This window comes from Plectropomus leopardus, chromosome 1 (genome assembly GCF_008729295.1).
Source record: "Plectropomus leopardus isolate mb chromosome 1, YSFRI_Pleo_2.0, whole genome shotgun sequence".
NCBI classification, from domain to species: Eukaryota; Metazoa; Chordata; class Actinopteri; order Perciformes; family Serranidae; genus Plectropomus; species Plectropomus leopardus.
The window spans coordinates 40,171,412-40,188,996 of NC_056463.1; the positions used below are offsets into that span (position 1 = coordinate 40,171,412).

Below are 17,585 nucleotides of genomic sequence, written 5' to 3' on the forward strand. Positions count from 1 at the left end.
TTTAATGTTATAGCACCAAGTAATATTCAACAGGTGGGACACATGTCCTGAAACAGTTTTTTTTTTTACAAACAAAATTATACCCAAAATGATCAGAGCACCTCCTATTCCGCCACACTGTCAGAAACGATGAAAAGATGACATGAGCTCAACAGTATGTTTCTCTCTGTCTCAGTCTTGACTTTCTGTTAACCTAAAGGTTTTCCATCCACCACACTCTAGTTGAGCCAATCAGGGATCCGCTCTGTAGCTGAAAACTTCAGCAGCCAATCAGGGGCTGCTTTATAATTGATGATATAGCATGTAGGCCACTGCTTTCAAAACAGTAATGGGGCTCAGGAAGCAGTAAGTGCTAACTTTGGCATGGGCAAGTAACCACAGCTGACTGGATCTGGCCGAAGCTTGATTTACTAACTGACTTTGTTGCTGATGAGAAGATGTTTCCCGGTACAAATACAATGTATATTGCTGTTTGGCCACTGATGGCTGATGGAGGAGCAGATACGAAAGACTGGAAAGCTGGGGATCACCTCCATGCATATCAGTGTTAACAATGCTTCAAACAGACAACAAGGACGCTGCCAGCTGGTATTCAGCAGTCCAGAGGCAGCTGCTGCTGAGTGAGAAATGGTGAAATAACATTATGCTGGCAACCCCAGTATATCACAAAAAAATTAGGATTTATGTTGTCATGTGGTACAGCTGCTGGTTTAAAACATACATTTTGAATTTGTAAATATCAGTAATGGATTCAACATCCTCAAAATTGCCAGTTATACAAATTACCCGACATATGCAAGTTAGCATCCTTTCTTCATCTTGGAGACCCATACTATACATTAAAAACATAAAAATTAAAACGTTGGGCGAGCTGGCTTGTTTACTGCCATCAGCACACTGGTCATGTGATCGCAGTCACTCAAAATATGTGGGATATGTACAAATTTGGGTCATTACTTTTTATGAGAAAACATACAAACAGCATGAGTAATTTATACACAAATATACTTTGTGGCTGAAGTATTCCTTTAATAATGTTTTATTTTGTGAAATTTAAGTGAAACATAAGATTAGTCCCCTCCTTGCCCATTATGTTTTCATACCATCCCTTAAATGCCATTTTTCATGTTTAATTTTGTCACAATGCTAACAGAGTGAAGCCTCTTTCATTGTGCCCCTGTGTGCTCTCCAGTAGCTCCTCAGATGATGAAGACAAAGAGGATGAGCGGGTGGACAGCAACGACCCAGAGGAGATGTTCCAGAACATTCAGTACCAGAAGGAGATCATCGCCAACATTCGGACCAGACCCTGGCCAATGAGACGAAAGCTCAAAGTTCTAAAGTAAAGTACCCCAAAGTGTGATTGGTCCCCTCTGTATCTGCGGAGTGATAGTTCACTCCTCCCCCCCCTTTGCTCTGATACACACCCATAAACACACACAAATGCACACTCTCTATTTGCTACTTTTCTTAATAGAAGTGCTTGAAAATAAATATGTCACTGAACTGAAAATAAGTGTGCTGAAACCTGATGTGGTTGATGACTGTGCATCCTGCTGATATCCTGAAACATCCAGAGATCAACAAGGCCCTTTGAACACATGACTTAAAGACACAGAGACTAACTGCTGCTTGTCTAAATCATCTCTGTGTTCTTGTGGGATGAGTGGATAAGACAAAAGCATCACTTACTCTTGAAGCAACTCTGTTTCCTAAAAATGTATTCTTTACTTTAAAAGATTTGCCAAAACATCTTGGAGGAAAAGCATTAGCCCTGTGTATTATGTTCCTTGATGCTTTCAGTGCATCATTTGTCAACTCTGTGACCAGGGTGTCATGGTCCTGTTCAGTGTCCAGCAATCCACAGACTTTTTGCATAAGGGTACTTTCACACCTGGATTGTTGTTCCTAAACAGGGAGCGTTTCCCCACTTGGCCCGGTTTGTTTGGGCATGTGTGAACACTGCAATCGCTCTATATCTGCCATTTTTGTCAAAATTTAGTTATTCATATTTTCTTATTCTGTGACAACTTTTTAACATTATGTAAGGTGTGAAGTTATATTCATTTTTGGACTTTTTATTTAGAAAACAAAAAGGTAGGTATTATTGCTATTTGGAATGCAAGACTTTGAAGCTCAATGTATCAAAACCGCTCATGACACAGATAGAACTGTATGATTCCAAGGTGGCAAAATGTGTTCATTAGGTGAGTTTCCATTTCAGTTTTGAGCAAAACTTAAGCGATATTTTTGAAATGTTGATGAAACACAATTGCGAGATGACGACGTTTCCACTGAGTGATGTTCTGTGACTTCTCCTCTGGTGATAACATTCCAAGAAGCATGGTGATGGATATTCAAAACATTATCAGCTTTATTTCTATTGCAGCCACCACACTAGCAGTCATTATTTCCAATCTAAGGCCACGTTGGTGTGTCATGCGAGCGATAATGGAAAGGCAAGCCCCTTATACGTCGGAGCGGCCACGTATGAGAGATTTCTGGGAGGTGATAGTCCACGATTTCACAGAGGAATTGTGGATTCAAAGCTGCCGGATGATCTGCTCAACTTTTCAATAGTAAGGCTCCTGCTGCATCACGCCCGAGGGAGCCATAGCATCATGTGACCTATACAAGCCAAAAAAGTGCTTCCATTGCAGTTTTGCAACATATGGCTTTTTTCAATTGCCTGAAATACCACCTCATGCGAGAATGAAGCCTTGTGAACAGTTTTCTTTCTTTTCTGAGCCAACTGGATGGCGCTATTGTTTAAAAAAAAAAAGAAAAGAAAAAAGGTCAAGCAACGGCAATTGTATGTGCTTTCAACTCTTTGTTGAACAAAGAGTGCCACCTAGTAGACTCAGAAAAGAAAGAAAATGGTTCATGAGGCTTCATTTGACCATCAGTAATATTTATATATACAGTTTCAATTTGTGCCATTTTAGGGTTAATGGAAACCTGGCCATTATATTCATAGAAAATATGATCTTGGCTGCACTTTGTTTCTCTCAAAATGTATTTGCTGTTGCAGATTAGATTGCTAATTTTTCTGAGATGTATTCTGTGAATGTTTGTGCAGCATTTGAACTAAACAGAATTTTTGGATTTTTTTTCCATTTTCTTTTTTTTTTTTTTTATTACTGCTACATGAGCATGCTCATGTAAATTCACAACTGCTGTTTTTCTGTCATTTCCAGATGCCACATGCACCTTGTAGGGGTCCTCATTTATAAGAAGGTCATCCACAAGTGTGATCAGACACAAAATTGCGAAGGCTCTAGCATGGGTCTTAATGTAATTAGAGCAGAAGAGGATAGATTTATTGGCCTTTTTTTCAACAAAGTTTAAAAAACGAAATTTATTTGTAATTTAATTTTAATCAGGAGGTAGAGAACAGGCTGAGCTGGGAGATAGAGAGCTCCTGAGATGTGCTGAGTGTGTGCCGTGATAACAGGTTTTATATGGGCACTGTGTTATTACTGCAGAGGTTTTATTACCATCATCAGGGATAGGATGCAAGTCTGCGTTTTTACACCCTCTAAAATCAGTGCCTGAATGTCTGTGATTGCTCCTGCTGCAAAAACACCTTATATTTCACAGCGCAAATCTGTGATTTTGACTGAGATTTGAGTGTTGACACAAACTTCACCCCTCGACCTAACAAAATATGGGTTACACAATTGTAAAAATTACTGTCGCTTTCGAGTATGTAAAGTGCATGCTGATTGCCTATGGATTTATTCACGGCGAATTACCCTCTGATATTGTTCCCAGTGCTGGTTTGATGATGGACTATATAAGTAAAAAGCATTTTAGACCAGTTACTTTACTGGGACCAGCCTGCTGTGACTGTTGTTTGATGTTGCTGGGTTTTTATGAGTCAAATATGTTATTTGTTATAAGCCGAGTTCAACACAGTCAGCACGATATTGTATCCATGGGAAAGATACTAAATGCCAAATTGCCCTGATGGTGTGTGTGTCTGTGTGTGCGTGTTCGTGTGTTTAATTGAGTAGCAGTTGGCAACTTGTATGGTAGCCCATGCCACTAGGGTGTGAATCTGTGTGTGAATGGGTAAATGTAACTCATAGAGTGAAAGCAGGTCCATTTACCATATCCATTTTAAAATACACAAATGCTTATTTGGTCGACAATTGCTTTACACCACAGAACAAACATACACTGGTCATAAAATTAAAAAAATAGAGCTACATAGAAATACTCTACTGGAATAAATGTGTTCCTTCCTTTATATCCTCAGCTACAACAGCTATCTTTACATGATGCACAATATAACATTTCCACCTCACTTTTACCTGTACCATATAATAAGATTCATTAGGCTAGGGCGGTATGTAATATTTCATACTATCATACCTCCATGAAATTTCATAGGGCTGTACGGTATGTGACGGTTTAAGTGAGTGGTGCTAACACCCAACCCCACCCCTGTCGGTGAGTGCACTATTTACTTTCAGCTTTTCAACCTAATAAATACACAATAGAAACCCACAAAATGTTAATATAAGTAATATTCTCACACCTATTTTCCTTATTAAACAGAGAAATACAACTGTACACCTTTTGAAATAAAACTCACCAAAATCGTTTTGGTCACTCTTGTTGGTAATCTAGTTAGTAAGTCCATTGCTCCAACAATCACTAGCTCCGGTTTGGTCGAAATAAATCATTAATTCCCTAAGTTAGATGCAAAAGACATACCTTTATTCCCCCAGTCTCTCTCTGCCTGCCAGCCACCGGCTGTTTACAGTCCTGTAACACCACTAGGTGTCGCTGTGTCTTTAAGCTCAGTTGTTGGTTTCACCTGTAGAGACCAAAGACTGAGCTCTGGTGGTGGGTGCTATGCGCCACATACAGTGAGTTTAATAGAAAGATGAGTGCCTGTATTCATGACTGCATAAAAAAACATATTGATATCCTGATCTACTGTAATACCGCCTGAGTTTACAATTCATGGTCTTAAATAGTAAAACAGCCCAAATGATGACTGACAAGAATGAGAGAGTTGTTGGAGCCAGCATTCACGGTCACACTAAGGTTCCCCTGATATTGAGCTCATTTATTTTCATCTCTATCAGGACACCTCCAACTCTGAACTCCTTATCATTCATTTTTTATTACTGTTTATAACAATAATTGGGTAGTATTGGAAGTGTACAAGTACACACACTGTAAATATTTGAGGAAAGTACACAAAAAGTGCAGTGTGTGAGTAAATGTGTGTCTGTGTTTCCCAGGCATGCCAGAGAGATTGTTCTGAAGTACGAGGGCCGCCTGACCAGAACCAGAGGCTACCAGACTGCAGGAGCTGATGTATGTACACACCCATCATTTACTATCATTTACTTTCACGTAAAGTTTTGTAAAAAATGACAGTTTGTAGTCCACTATTACAATATTCTCTTGTACAATGTTGCCTGTATTTACCTTCAAGGGTTCTTTGTGTATGAAGAAATGAAACAACCAAAGTGACTTTTACCACGCTGACCAACCAATTTTTCTTATGTTCTCAAAGGTCCCTTTTTGGTGTTCTCATTGAGCATGGTGGTTTGGTCCCATCAGGGTACAACATGAAATTAACCCATCTTTTCTAAATCTCCAGCAGCCACAGAGACAGATAAATTTAAATAAGGACTTATGTGTTTATGTACCATGTTGCAAAGATAGATCTGAACAGATATGGGCTCTCATTCATTACAGTACAAAACAGGGCCTTAAAGAGGTGTACGCCTTAACTAAAGAATGTGTTCACCTGTAGGGAAACTCTGGCCCTTGTGTACGAACATTCGGAGACAGGGGGAAACTGGTGACACAGATGGTTAGGTGATGAATTGAAGCCAGACTGTAAAAAATAAAGGTGAGAGGCATCATTTGGGCAGCTCTGGCTCAGGAGGTAGAGTGGGTCGTCCACAAAGCGGAAGGTTGGTAAACTGATCCCCGTTTTGGGCAAGATTGCCACTGATGGCTTTTCCATCAGTGTGTGAGTGTGTATAAATGTTTAAAAATGGAATAGCAGGGCTAATGGCATCTTGTATGGTAGTCTCGGCCACCAGTGTATGTGTGTTTGTGTGTGTGTGTGTGTGTATGTGTGTGTGTGAATGGTTAAATGTGACTCATAGTGTAAAAGCGCTTTGAGTGGTCAGCATGACCAGAAAAGCATTATACAGCATTATATAAATAATGATGTCTCTCATGCATTTGATTTCACTTCATATCACATGCTACTTTAGATCCATGGTATCATTAACATTCAGTCCAGAAGTAATATCTGTGCAAGTGTGCCATAAATCCATAGGCACATTTCAGTTGTAAAAATATTTTAAGGCAACTAAAATCTCACATTAGACAACACTCATATTTTTCATCAGCACTGTGTCACCATCAAAACCTTCCTTCCTCCCGGAGCACAGGGCAGAGAGCCAGACTGTGTGCTGCTGACACTCATGGTCAGCTGTGGAGCGCACTGCTGTTTATGAAATGCGCAATTCAGACAGCATTATAGAATTACAGAACAGAGCGTCAATGATTTTTAATAATGTCTTCTAATTCTGTTCATTTATCACAAAGAACGAGTTTAGTTTTCAGATAGTTTTTGTGTGAACACGACTGTGCACACACAGAGTGCACTGGGGACATCACCATAGCTGACACACACACACACACACACACACACACACACACACACACACACACAACTTTAGCACCTGCGCATATGGACTGTGTAAATTGACAAAGTCTGGAAGTAAAGCCAAGGATGGCTTTCACACAATTATAAGGCTTTATATCCCTGCGGAGTTCTTATCAAAATGCAGGCCATGATCGCTGTAACAAACTTAAACTAGAGTTACCACCATACAGTTATTTGCTTCTGTGCACCAGTTCAGTTGCACTTATAGTTTACATCCATGTCTGTGAAAACATGAATGCTTCACACACATCTCCCCCTGGTAGCACAGATCTACAGAATCAGTACAGTTTCAAGGTGGACACCCAAGATTATCCTGACTTATGATGTTGAAAAAAGCTAGAAAAGTGTTTTTTTGTATTTCATTATGATGTCACAATGAGGTTTTTGACCTTAGACCACCAAAATCTAATCAGTTCATCCTTGAGTCCAAGTGAATATTTGTGAAGAAAAGAAATTCCCTCAAGGTGTTCTTGAGATATCTTGTTAATAAGGATGGGACGAATGGACCAGCCCATTCTCATTCCAAACTTATATGATACCGTCACTCTGACAATGCTTTTGGTATGACACCATCATGCCAAAAGCTACCATTTTCATCCACCTGAAATGCAGCTGGAAGGCATCACATGAGAATGCAGCCGGTCACGGTGTTATTGTATGCTGGCAGAAGGCCGGACAGCACCCTGCTCAACTGCATGATACACGTCAGGTTGCAATGCTGCCTTTAGCAACATGATATAAGGAGCTGGAGGGCTGGTGGGAGGGGAATTCATGAGCTTCTTTGCATTGACTGCTAATGGTTGAATGTGGGCGTGTAGAGGGCAGGATATGAGGCTGAACAATGTGCTGACAGTTCCAAGTTGATTTGAGATATTTCAAACAACATTGTGCATAGGCAGGTTTATGCACTGTTTAATAATCAAAATATTTTTTGCCGCGGCCCATTGTCGGTTTTGACAACAAGTACACTTTTAGCATGAATCCTACGCACTGTTTTACAAATGAGAGCCCAGATTTTCTCCACAACACACAAAGACTGGTGCTGCAGGAATGTGAAGTTAAAAACAATGAAGATGGTTCGGGCTGGCTGACTTGTTATCTCCCAGTTTGTCACTTTGGGCAGTTTCAGTGAAATTTGTACAGCCATATATTAATGGTAAATGGATTGTATTTGTATAGTGCTTGTCTAGTCTAATTGACCACTGAAAGCGCTTTCACTCTACATTGTCACATTCACACACTGGTGGCCGAGGTAGAGGACGACTCGCTTTACCTCTGAGCCACAGCCACACCAGCCATCTACATTGATTGTGCCTGACTGTATGCTAAGAGGAGCTTCTTTGTGTTACTCCATTGCACTGCAGTAACTTCACCATCAGAGCCAGAATAATAAAACATTAGACTTTCTCTGTGCATGTAGCTGAGTTCTGATTTTAGGCTTCTCTCCACCTGTGAGCAGAACATGCACATGTTAACTTTGATACTTTTCTATGTCTCAGTGCTATCAGTGCTGCACTCCAGACAGATGGAGAGAAAGCAAATGATGCAGCCGTAGCACAGCAGCATGAGTGGATTTATGGCCTGTTGTTATAGCTCAATGTAATTAAAATGTTCAGGCTGCTCGGGCCCCATTAGAATAAATTGACTTTTAGTGAGCAGTCAGATGATGAGTTATTCATTTTACAGTCTGGTCCCCAGTTAATTGAAAATCAGAATTATTGGTCCCACTACCCTTATCTTGATTAATAATCATCATCTGGGGATTTTATTCCTCATCCCATCATAAGATATGAGGAGCTTCACAGTCAGTTTCAGTTCTTATGTGGATAATATGGATTGAAAATTATGCAAAATAAATGAGACGTGTGTTTAGAAGGTTTTTCAGAAATTTAATAACACATAATTTTTTGCACCATCATAAAAATCTGATTAACCAAACGCACTCATTTCAAAAACAACCAACAGGCCAGTTTACACAATAATGATGCAGCTCTAATACCATAGCAACAACATTCTGCACAATATAAAGGATTTGTGGTTTACTGTTTGCATGTTCAACATTCAAACTTGGCCCCTCTTCCACAACTCAACCAGACTGAGGGAGTGGCATTAACAAGAACCAAGCAATGAATCAGAGAAACAAAACATTATTTTCCTAATTGTTTCATGGTGGATCCATTCGAAAACATGAATAAACACACCCAGACCTTGGCACATTCCTGCAGGAAGATGCTGCTGCATGGCAGGATTTTGTGTGAATTCAGCTAAAGTGCATGCACACACACAGACCTGCAGCTTGCACCCGCAGAGCAGAGGAGAGAGATGGAGACAACAGTATAACCTGCTTGCTGTGTTTCAATAAAGCTACTTGTAGCTGAGGGCTGACATCCTGAACACACCAAAATAAGTGATGCAGACGTGGTAAGTCCACTGACATATAATAACACCATGACGGCATTTGTTTGGCCGTATTCTCAGCCAGCCCATTCTCTCCAAACGCCAAAAGGCACCTTCCACATCCAACCGGAATGCAGTTCAACAGCGTCAGATGAGAACACGCTATAGTTATTATAATATTATACACTGGTGGACAGGCAGATAGCACCAGGCTATGCCACATGCTATGTACACAGGCAGCGTCACTTGAGAGCACTGCTGAAAGAAACCGCTTGCATGCTCATAACACGCTGAAGGACAGCATCAGGTAATAATGATGCTAGTAACCACGAAATATAGGGAGTACAAGCACGCTTATAGGGGGGATGAGCGGGGAGGTGGATGGATCCCACAAACAACTGACTTTTGTGTGAGAGTCCCGAGTTTGCCACCCATGTTGTTTTTTTTGACACGACCACAGCCTGACAGTGGGTCATTCGTGATGATTACTTTTTTGTGATTCTTTATATTGTTTTTAGAATATCTTGCATAGTATGCCTTTGATATTGGAAGGGTATTTAGGGTCATATAATTACATTAAGTATTGATAACATTCTCTAAAATGTGAACATCTCCCACTTAACAAGACACTGTGTACACTTATGCCCTGAATGCATCTAAAAATAACAACAGCACTGACAAGACTGGAATATCATTTGTCAGGGTTAAAATCCTTCATGGGGTTTTGTCGTTCATGACTGTTCCTTGCATTTTTCTTGGTCCCATTGTTCTCAGAAAGAGAGAGAGAGAGAGAGAGAGAGAGAGAGAGAGAGAGAGAGAAGTGATTTTTAAAGTAACTTTATTCCATCGTTTTTTCAAAAAGCCATTTCTACAAATACAAACACCTTCATATCACAGGCAACTAAATAATTAAATTCTTAAAACAAACTTTCGAAAAATACAATACTTTTAACTTTGGAGAAAAAACATATTGATTTTCTTTTATGGAGCACAGCTCAACACCATAAGCCCATATTCACCTCCATTTTCTGTGTAATAATTAAAATCAAACATTATTCTTGCTTTCACAACCCTTGCAAACATTACCTTTACATCGGTTTTTATTGATTCACCAAACTTCCTCCTCTTGCTTACAGACACAGCCATCTTTTTTTGCCCCGATAAAATTCATGAGTTTACATTTGTATTTGAAAGACTTATTTTAGTGAAGAATTCACATTTGCTTGGGTCAAACCTCTCCTAAATTCCAAAAAACACCTCCGACATCATGAACAATTGTACCAGATGCTTACCCAATGAAACATTGTTTCTTTGTCAGGACAAAAAGGACATTCATCACTCACACCTTAATTATCTACAGAAGGAAGCCATTTACTGCTAGTATCCCATGTAAAACTTTCCGCTGTAAGTCAGCTACCCTCTTTGTTAATGGCGGCTTATTTAAACCCCTCCAAGCAGACTTGACAGCATCTTCAAATCACAGATGACCTTGCGAAGGTGTGTCAACTTAATTGTGTAGTTTGCTCTTATTTAGACATTTAAACCTTAATTTTATCCTGTATGTATTACAGAACCAGTACAGTTATCAAAACAGTGAAGAATTGTGTGCTTCATAATGTGCCATTCACAACAGGAGTCAGCTCTGGACTACAGGCAGGCCAGTCTAGTAACTGTATTCTTTTACCATGAAGGCACGCTGTTGTAACGCATGCAGAACATTGCTCGGCCTTGTCCTGGAGGAATAAGCAGGGACCTTTCAGCCATTATGGTGCCTTCACAGATGTGCATGTCCAGCCCATTCTCAGTGGTCAAATACTGCTGATTTGTAAGTCAAAAGCCACCTTCAGCATCCGCTTGAAGCATTGCTGGATGGCATCAGCTGAGAACGTGGCTGCACAGAACTGATCACGGTGTTATCTGCCAGCGGTATGACATGTGGATGGGCGGCATCACTCTGCAAGATGGCATTTAAATGCTGTCAGTAACAGCATAATATGAGGAGCACAATGGCTTTTATAGGGTGGGCTGGTTGGTGGGTTAAACAAACTCTGGACTTTCATGTGGGGGTCCTGTGTTTGCTTCCTGTCTGAAAGTCAAGGTTTTTTTTCTACACCTTACCATGTGCCTCCTTTGCCTAATCCTAACCATGCTAGCATGTGCGTTTGTTGTCGTTCTGGCATTGGTCACCATGTGCCTTTGTTATCTAAAAAAAAACCACATGCAGCATCATCCCACCATGTGCATTTATTAACATCACAGTAGTGCCATCCCAGAACATATTATACCATTTCTCACTAAACCGGTAGACATAGCAAATCATCTTAATAGTTATTAAATTACCAAGGTAGACAAGTTAAAAAGCACACTGTAGCCAAAGAATATAGATTTATCGTCTAGATGAATAGATCATATTATGAAAGACGAAAAGGGTAGCTTTGAATTCAAGAAAGTAAGTGTTGCTGAAGTTGAATTGATGTTAATGAACTGTAAAAAAAAAACATCTGGGGTTGACGATTTCGATGGTAAACTGCTTAAGCCCATAGCGTCATTGTTTGCTCCAATGGTAACACATATTATTAATCAAAGTCTCACTGTAAATGTGTGTCCACAAACATGGAAAATATCCAAAGTGATCCCAATACCTAAAAATAAAAAGTTGCCCTTTTCAGAATAGTCGACTTATAAGTCTGTTACAAATTTTGAGTAAAATAATGAAAAGATCTGTCTATGAACAGATTCAGTCTTATTTTTCTAACAATATAATTACTAATTTCCAACATTCTTATAGAGAAAAATATTCAACAGCCACTGCCTTACCTCAGATAACTGATGACTGGTTAATGAAAATGGATAATGGATTTGTCAGCTGTTTTTGACATAATTAATCATGAGTTGATGTTGAAAAAAATTGAATGTTATGGTTTTCTCAGCCTGCATTATTATGGATCAAAAGTTATTTAAGTGAAAGAAAGCAAATGCTGTATTTTAATGTAAGTTATTCAAAGGTGAAGGATGTTAAACGTGTGCCTCATGGAAGCTGTCTTGGCCCTCTCCTGTACTCACTAATGATCTTCCTTTGGTGCTGACAAAAGCACACGTTTAAATGTATGCTGATGATTCCACAATATATTCAGCAGGAGCAACAATTAGTGGTGTATATAAAAATCTAGATCAGGAGCTGAAGTTAGTTGTAGATTGCATCAACAGTAATGAACTTATCTTGAATGTATCTAAAACAACCAGTGTTGTAATAGGAACAAACTACTCTTTATGTTCAAAAACAAAGCTGAGTCTCTGAGATAAATAATGTGGTAATAATTCAGGTAGAAGAGACCAAACTACTGGGAGTTATTATTTACAATAAATTGTCATGGGACAAACAGATACAGACAGTGGTAACTAAAATGGGAAACATTTGATCTGTAATTAAAAAAGTGCAAAACATCTGATGCAAGAAACAGTTAAACAAGTAATTCAAGCTTTGGTTTTGTCTCATTTAGATTACTGTTCAGTAGTTTGGTCCAACTCTTCATTAGGTAATGTTAAAAAAAAACTTCAGCTGGTTCAGAATAAAGCAGCATGCATGGCACTGTGGTGTGGGTTAAGAACAAAGGTTTTTAAATTACATGAATGTCTGTTGGTTTGGAGTCAAAAACAGATTGATGAAGTCTTTGATGGGATTTATTAGGTATGTGATAACAACAAAGACACTGCCTATTATTTACAAAAAACTGTCCTTCAGTACAGATATACACAATTATTCCACAAGGCACTCTGCTGGGGGTTGTTTTATTTTAACAAAATCCCAAACTATATCATGCCATGGTATAGTAATATACAGAGCAATGTGAGAATGGAATTTACTCCCAAATCACATCCCACAACAAAATATGGTTTTAAAAAAAATGCTAAAAGAATACTATTTAAAAAGAAACGTCAGTAATTGATTGATGAGCCGGTATTCCATAGGCAATTTTTAAAATTTCTGTTAAATAATGATATTTATGTGTTAGATGATAGATTCAGTCGGAGCCTGTCTGTTCTCTTTGTGTTTGTGTTAAACTGTGTCAGTTACATTTTATTGTATTTAAAGTGGATATGTACAGTGACGTGTTGTAGTGTGAATGTGTGACGACACAGGGAAACACGGAGGATCAAGGCAACAGGAACAGGGTGAGCAAAACAGACGAACTGACCCAGGATGAAGGGAAACACAGGTATATAGACAGGAAGGAACTAATCAAGACAGTGAAACACAGCTGGGTAGGTGAACACAGGAGCAGGAGGGAAACACAGGGATTGGTTTACTAAAGAAGGTGTGACTGGAAACACTGCGCTGGAGCAAACTAGACTTGAACAGAAACAGGTGTGCAGGGTAGACTGACGGGGAAGGGAAGGACAGATAAGACTGATAACACAGGTAAAACAAGTCAGGGAAACAGAGACAGAGGGACACAGAATCAGGGAAACACAGAGACAGGGAGAGAGACAGGCTCAATCCCAAACCACTCCCTACCCACTCCCACTTCACTACCTAGTGTCACTCTAAATCAAGTCATACTCGCAGCTGTGGAGGGCACTTTTAATGAAGGGGAGGGTATAAAATGAGGGTGTGATTATGGGACGTCCTCTGTACTCCACCAGAAGAAGGAAGCAGTTGTAACCATGGCAACAGATGGACACGTTATGACACGCTATATATCACATATTCTTGTTCAATTTTATGAAGTTTATGCATGCATACAGGCATTTGTGGGTTTACTAGAAGTCAAGCAACCATAGGGACAATATATATATATACATATAATATTCTCCTCTCTTTTTTGTTTTATCTTTTACCACCTTAACACGTTCTCTGGGACTGTAAAGTCAGCGTGAGGCAAAACAAAAGTGAAAGTGCTTAATCTAAAATACTTGACAAAGTGGAGAGGCAGAACTCACTTTGTATGTTGTTTCCTCCATTCTCCTGATTCACTTGTGCTTCCTGCTATGACCATCTTAAGCCTTCACTGGTGGAGACTCGCTATTTAAGGGTTTAACAGTAGACTTCCACTCCGCCTTAATTGGTTTGGGACAGCCCTTAATATGGTGAACCTCCATGTGCAGAAACAGAGGGGGAGTGGATAGGACAAGGGGATAGGGGCCGGTTTGGGATTGAGCCACAGAGAAAAAGCAAAGATGACACACAAGGAGCAAAAACACAAAATAAAACAGGAAACAGAACATCAATAACTAGAAACAAGGAAAAACTAGAAAACAGAAAACCAAACAAAATCCACAGTATAACAAAACCCCCAAATCATAACAGTTTCTAGTGTTCAGATTCTCCATATGTTGGAATAGACAGAAAAATAAGTATTTTCATTTTTTTTTAATTCTAATGAGTACATTTTGAGTATAAATTCAACATTAAAATATGTTTTTTGTGTTTGGAACATGAACAGGTTCTATACAGGTATGACATAACAGATATCTGTAATTATAAAACCAATTCTCGAAATATATGATCAGATATATTCTCAGTCAACACATTCTGGTTCCTGCCCATTGTGGACATGTCTTTCATTCAGAGGTTACAGAGGTCACCAGTTTCTAGGCACTCATTAAAGTCTGCATTCTCCTCCTGCAGCTGCTGAAGAAGCTTTCCCGTGTGCTTTACAACATTGTGGTTCTGTTCATTCCCTGGGAAGTGAGGATCAAGAAAATCGAAAGTGAGTTGCATGTTTGCTCTACAGAATTATTTAACACAATTCTATTACTGTATTATGTCCAAAATGCTATCATTTCTTTAGTTGAATATCTTTAAAGTGCTGTCACATCCAGGGACATGGTGGCAGTTGACACACTATATTGGTACTTGACTTACCTAGACATGAATTCATTTTGATCACAGAATGTTATCTATCAGTATGGTCCTAAGAAACGGTGTACGTTACATAAGAATAGACCTTTTCAGGGCACAGAATGATGAATTTGAGCTTTTTTTGAAGACAAAAATAATAATATTAATATTGATTGTGTACCATTACATCCATGGTAGTATGAGGTGTATGGAACATGTCAGAAATTTGCAACAAATGTTTCCTCTTTCTTGTGGAGGTCACTTTGGGTCGGGTGTGGCTTCCTACTTTATCTTCCTCCGCTGGTTGTTTGGGATCAACATCGTCCTCACCATCATGACTGGAGCCTTCATTGTTCTGCCTGAGGTCAGCAGGTCTCTGACTATGTATGTCAAAGTGATGATATATACTACATATCAAATAGGGCTGACTTATAATGTGGTGTGAAAATGTGACTTTTTGAAAAAGCCAGGCCCTTCCAAGAATGAGTTTTCTTTTGGATCTCCTTGACTTCAGCAACCTCCACCCAACAACAACAAGTTGACATTACTGAGTTGGTATAACACTATTTAACACAAGTGCGGATGTTTTCCCGTTTCTTTTCTCTCAGCTCTGCAAACTTTTTGCAAAATTTAGGTTTTTAGCCATACTAAAACCTCAAAGTAGTGATGGCCAAATGAAGCCTTGTGAACCGTTTTCTTTCTTTTCTGAGCCAACTGGATGGCGCTATTGTTAAAAAAAAAAAAAAAAAGTCAAGCAAAGGCAATTTTATATGCTTTCAACACTTTGTTGAACAGAGAGTGCCACCTAGTAGACTCAGAAAAGAAAGAAAATGGTTCATGAGGCTTCATTTGACCATCAGTACCTCAAAGTACATGCCAAATATTTTTTTTTGGTTTTAATTAGTTGATTGATGCAGTAAAATGTTTTTTTTCATCATGATTTACAGCTGTTTGTGCCAATCCCTGTGCTCCCATTTAGTGATGCTGCTTGCGATTGTTCAGTTGGGTGTTGGTTGGATGGTTGTACAGTGGAGGAAAGTGGAGATGTGTCTTCCAGCTTATTTATACCGTTAATGGTTATGGTCTGTAAACTCTGCCAACTTCTGCCATCCGACTAAATAATGTATGAAGTCATGTCATTATCAATAATCTGCTCGCACACACAAATGAGATCCAGGTACACAGAACCATACTTGAGCACAGAAAATCTCTGCCCACAAGAGCAATATTGTAGCCTTGGAGGAGAAAACCAAGTTTTGAGCATGCACAGAATCTGAGCAACTACTGTCAGTGCAGGTTTCACCTGCTCGCTCACGAGTGGTTTTTCTTTTTGACCCTAAATAGTTGGTTAACTCACCGTCTGTTTTGATTGACTGTTTTCTTTGTATGGGCAAGGACGGAGCGAACCGCCTGGTAGCACATGCACAAGAGCGTCTGCTGTCTATGGCAGCATGATAGGGACAAAACCACATACAGCACCACAATAAAGTGAAAATGTGTTACATTAGGGTCCCCTTTAATATTACACACACTTGTATTCCTTTGCGCACAAAATGTGCATGTCCAAATCAAGCTTTAAAAAATATTGTACATTAATATGTTTTTCTACTTTCATTAAGGTTATTTTTTGACTAACATCGGTCGTAATCACAAATGTCAAATATTCATTAATTCAGAATTTTAATCCTTTAAAAGCCAGGTTTTTGTCATGATTTCATTTTTAGATGAAAATGAATTTATTATTTTCAATATAATACATGAAAAGTAGATTTTTTGCGGGGATTTTTGCTGATCACAGCCTGGAATATGTCAACAATTAGCAGCTGCATTGATTGTGACAGTGCAGTTAGTGGAAATAGAATGTATTTTCTCCGTATGTCGAATATGGTAAAAATTACATCATCAGGTGGAAAAGAGTGAAAATTCCAGATTCCAAGGCTAAAGCCCAGAATGACACCCAGAAATAATACAATGCACACTTTTATGCTTTATGCTTTATGGGATCAAAAATGTCAGTTTGAATGGCTTTCAGTGGAGAATTTTTTGACCTTAACGGTCTGACTGTAACAATTTAGTTTCCACAATGTATTTTAGACACATCAAAGTTAGTCATTCTTTATTCTCAATAAAGAATCTTGACAATTCTGACATGTTTGTTAGATATACAGAAACTGAAATTGAATTGTTTCTCTCCATGCCCACAGTGCAAATAGTAAAAGGACAAAAAGAGAATAGAAAACAAAGATTTGGCAAGGGCTAGGAGGAGACTGCTCCTAAAACAGTCCATAATTGTTCCCCTTTGGTCAGCTGATGAATTAACTGACCTTAGGCACTCACTTGAAAAGTCTTGCTGTCACTTTCTTAAATTCTGATCTGTGTAACTTTCACAAAAAACAACCTGAAAAATACAATTTGTCTTATCTCATCCAATTTGTCTTATATGTAGGATTTTATTTCTTTTTGGATTATATACTAAACACATCATTATTCATGTTGTATATTAAATCATTAGATTCTTTATTGACTTCTGTAAAGGTTATGCTCATATATCCAAGCAACGTATTCTCATAGAACGGTTTGTATTATATATTAAAAAATGCACGCACAGCAGTTTGTACAATATTATACCAATTTGTG

At 38.9% G+C, this 17,585-nt stretch overlaps 1 protein-coding gene across 1 annotated transcript in view; it reads left to right on the forward strand.

Annotated features, from left to right (window-relative positions):
- LOC121945596 (transmembrane channel-like protein 3) overlaps positions 1–17,585 on the forward strand; it is a 46,262-nt gene that overhangs the window by 2,215 nt on the left and 26,462 nt on the right. The window contains exons 2-5 of the mRNA XM_042489855.1: positions 1,196–1,342; positions 5,259–5,334; positions 14,736–14,817; positions 15,206–15,312. Of these exons, the coding sequence (XP_042345789.1) occupies positions 1,196–1,342; positions 5,259–5,334; positions 14,736–14,817; positions 15,206–15,312 (412 nt within the window). The remainder of the gene's footprint in view (positions 1–1,195; positions 1,343–5,258; positions 5,335–14,735; positions 14,818–15,205; positions 15,313–17,585) is intronic.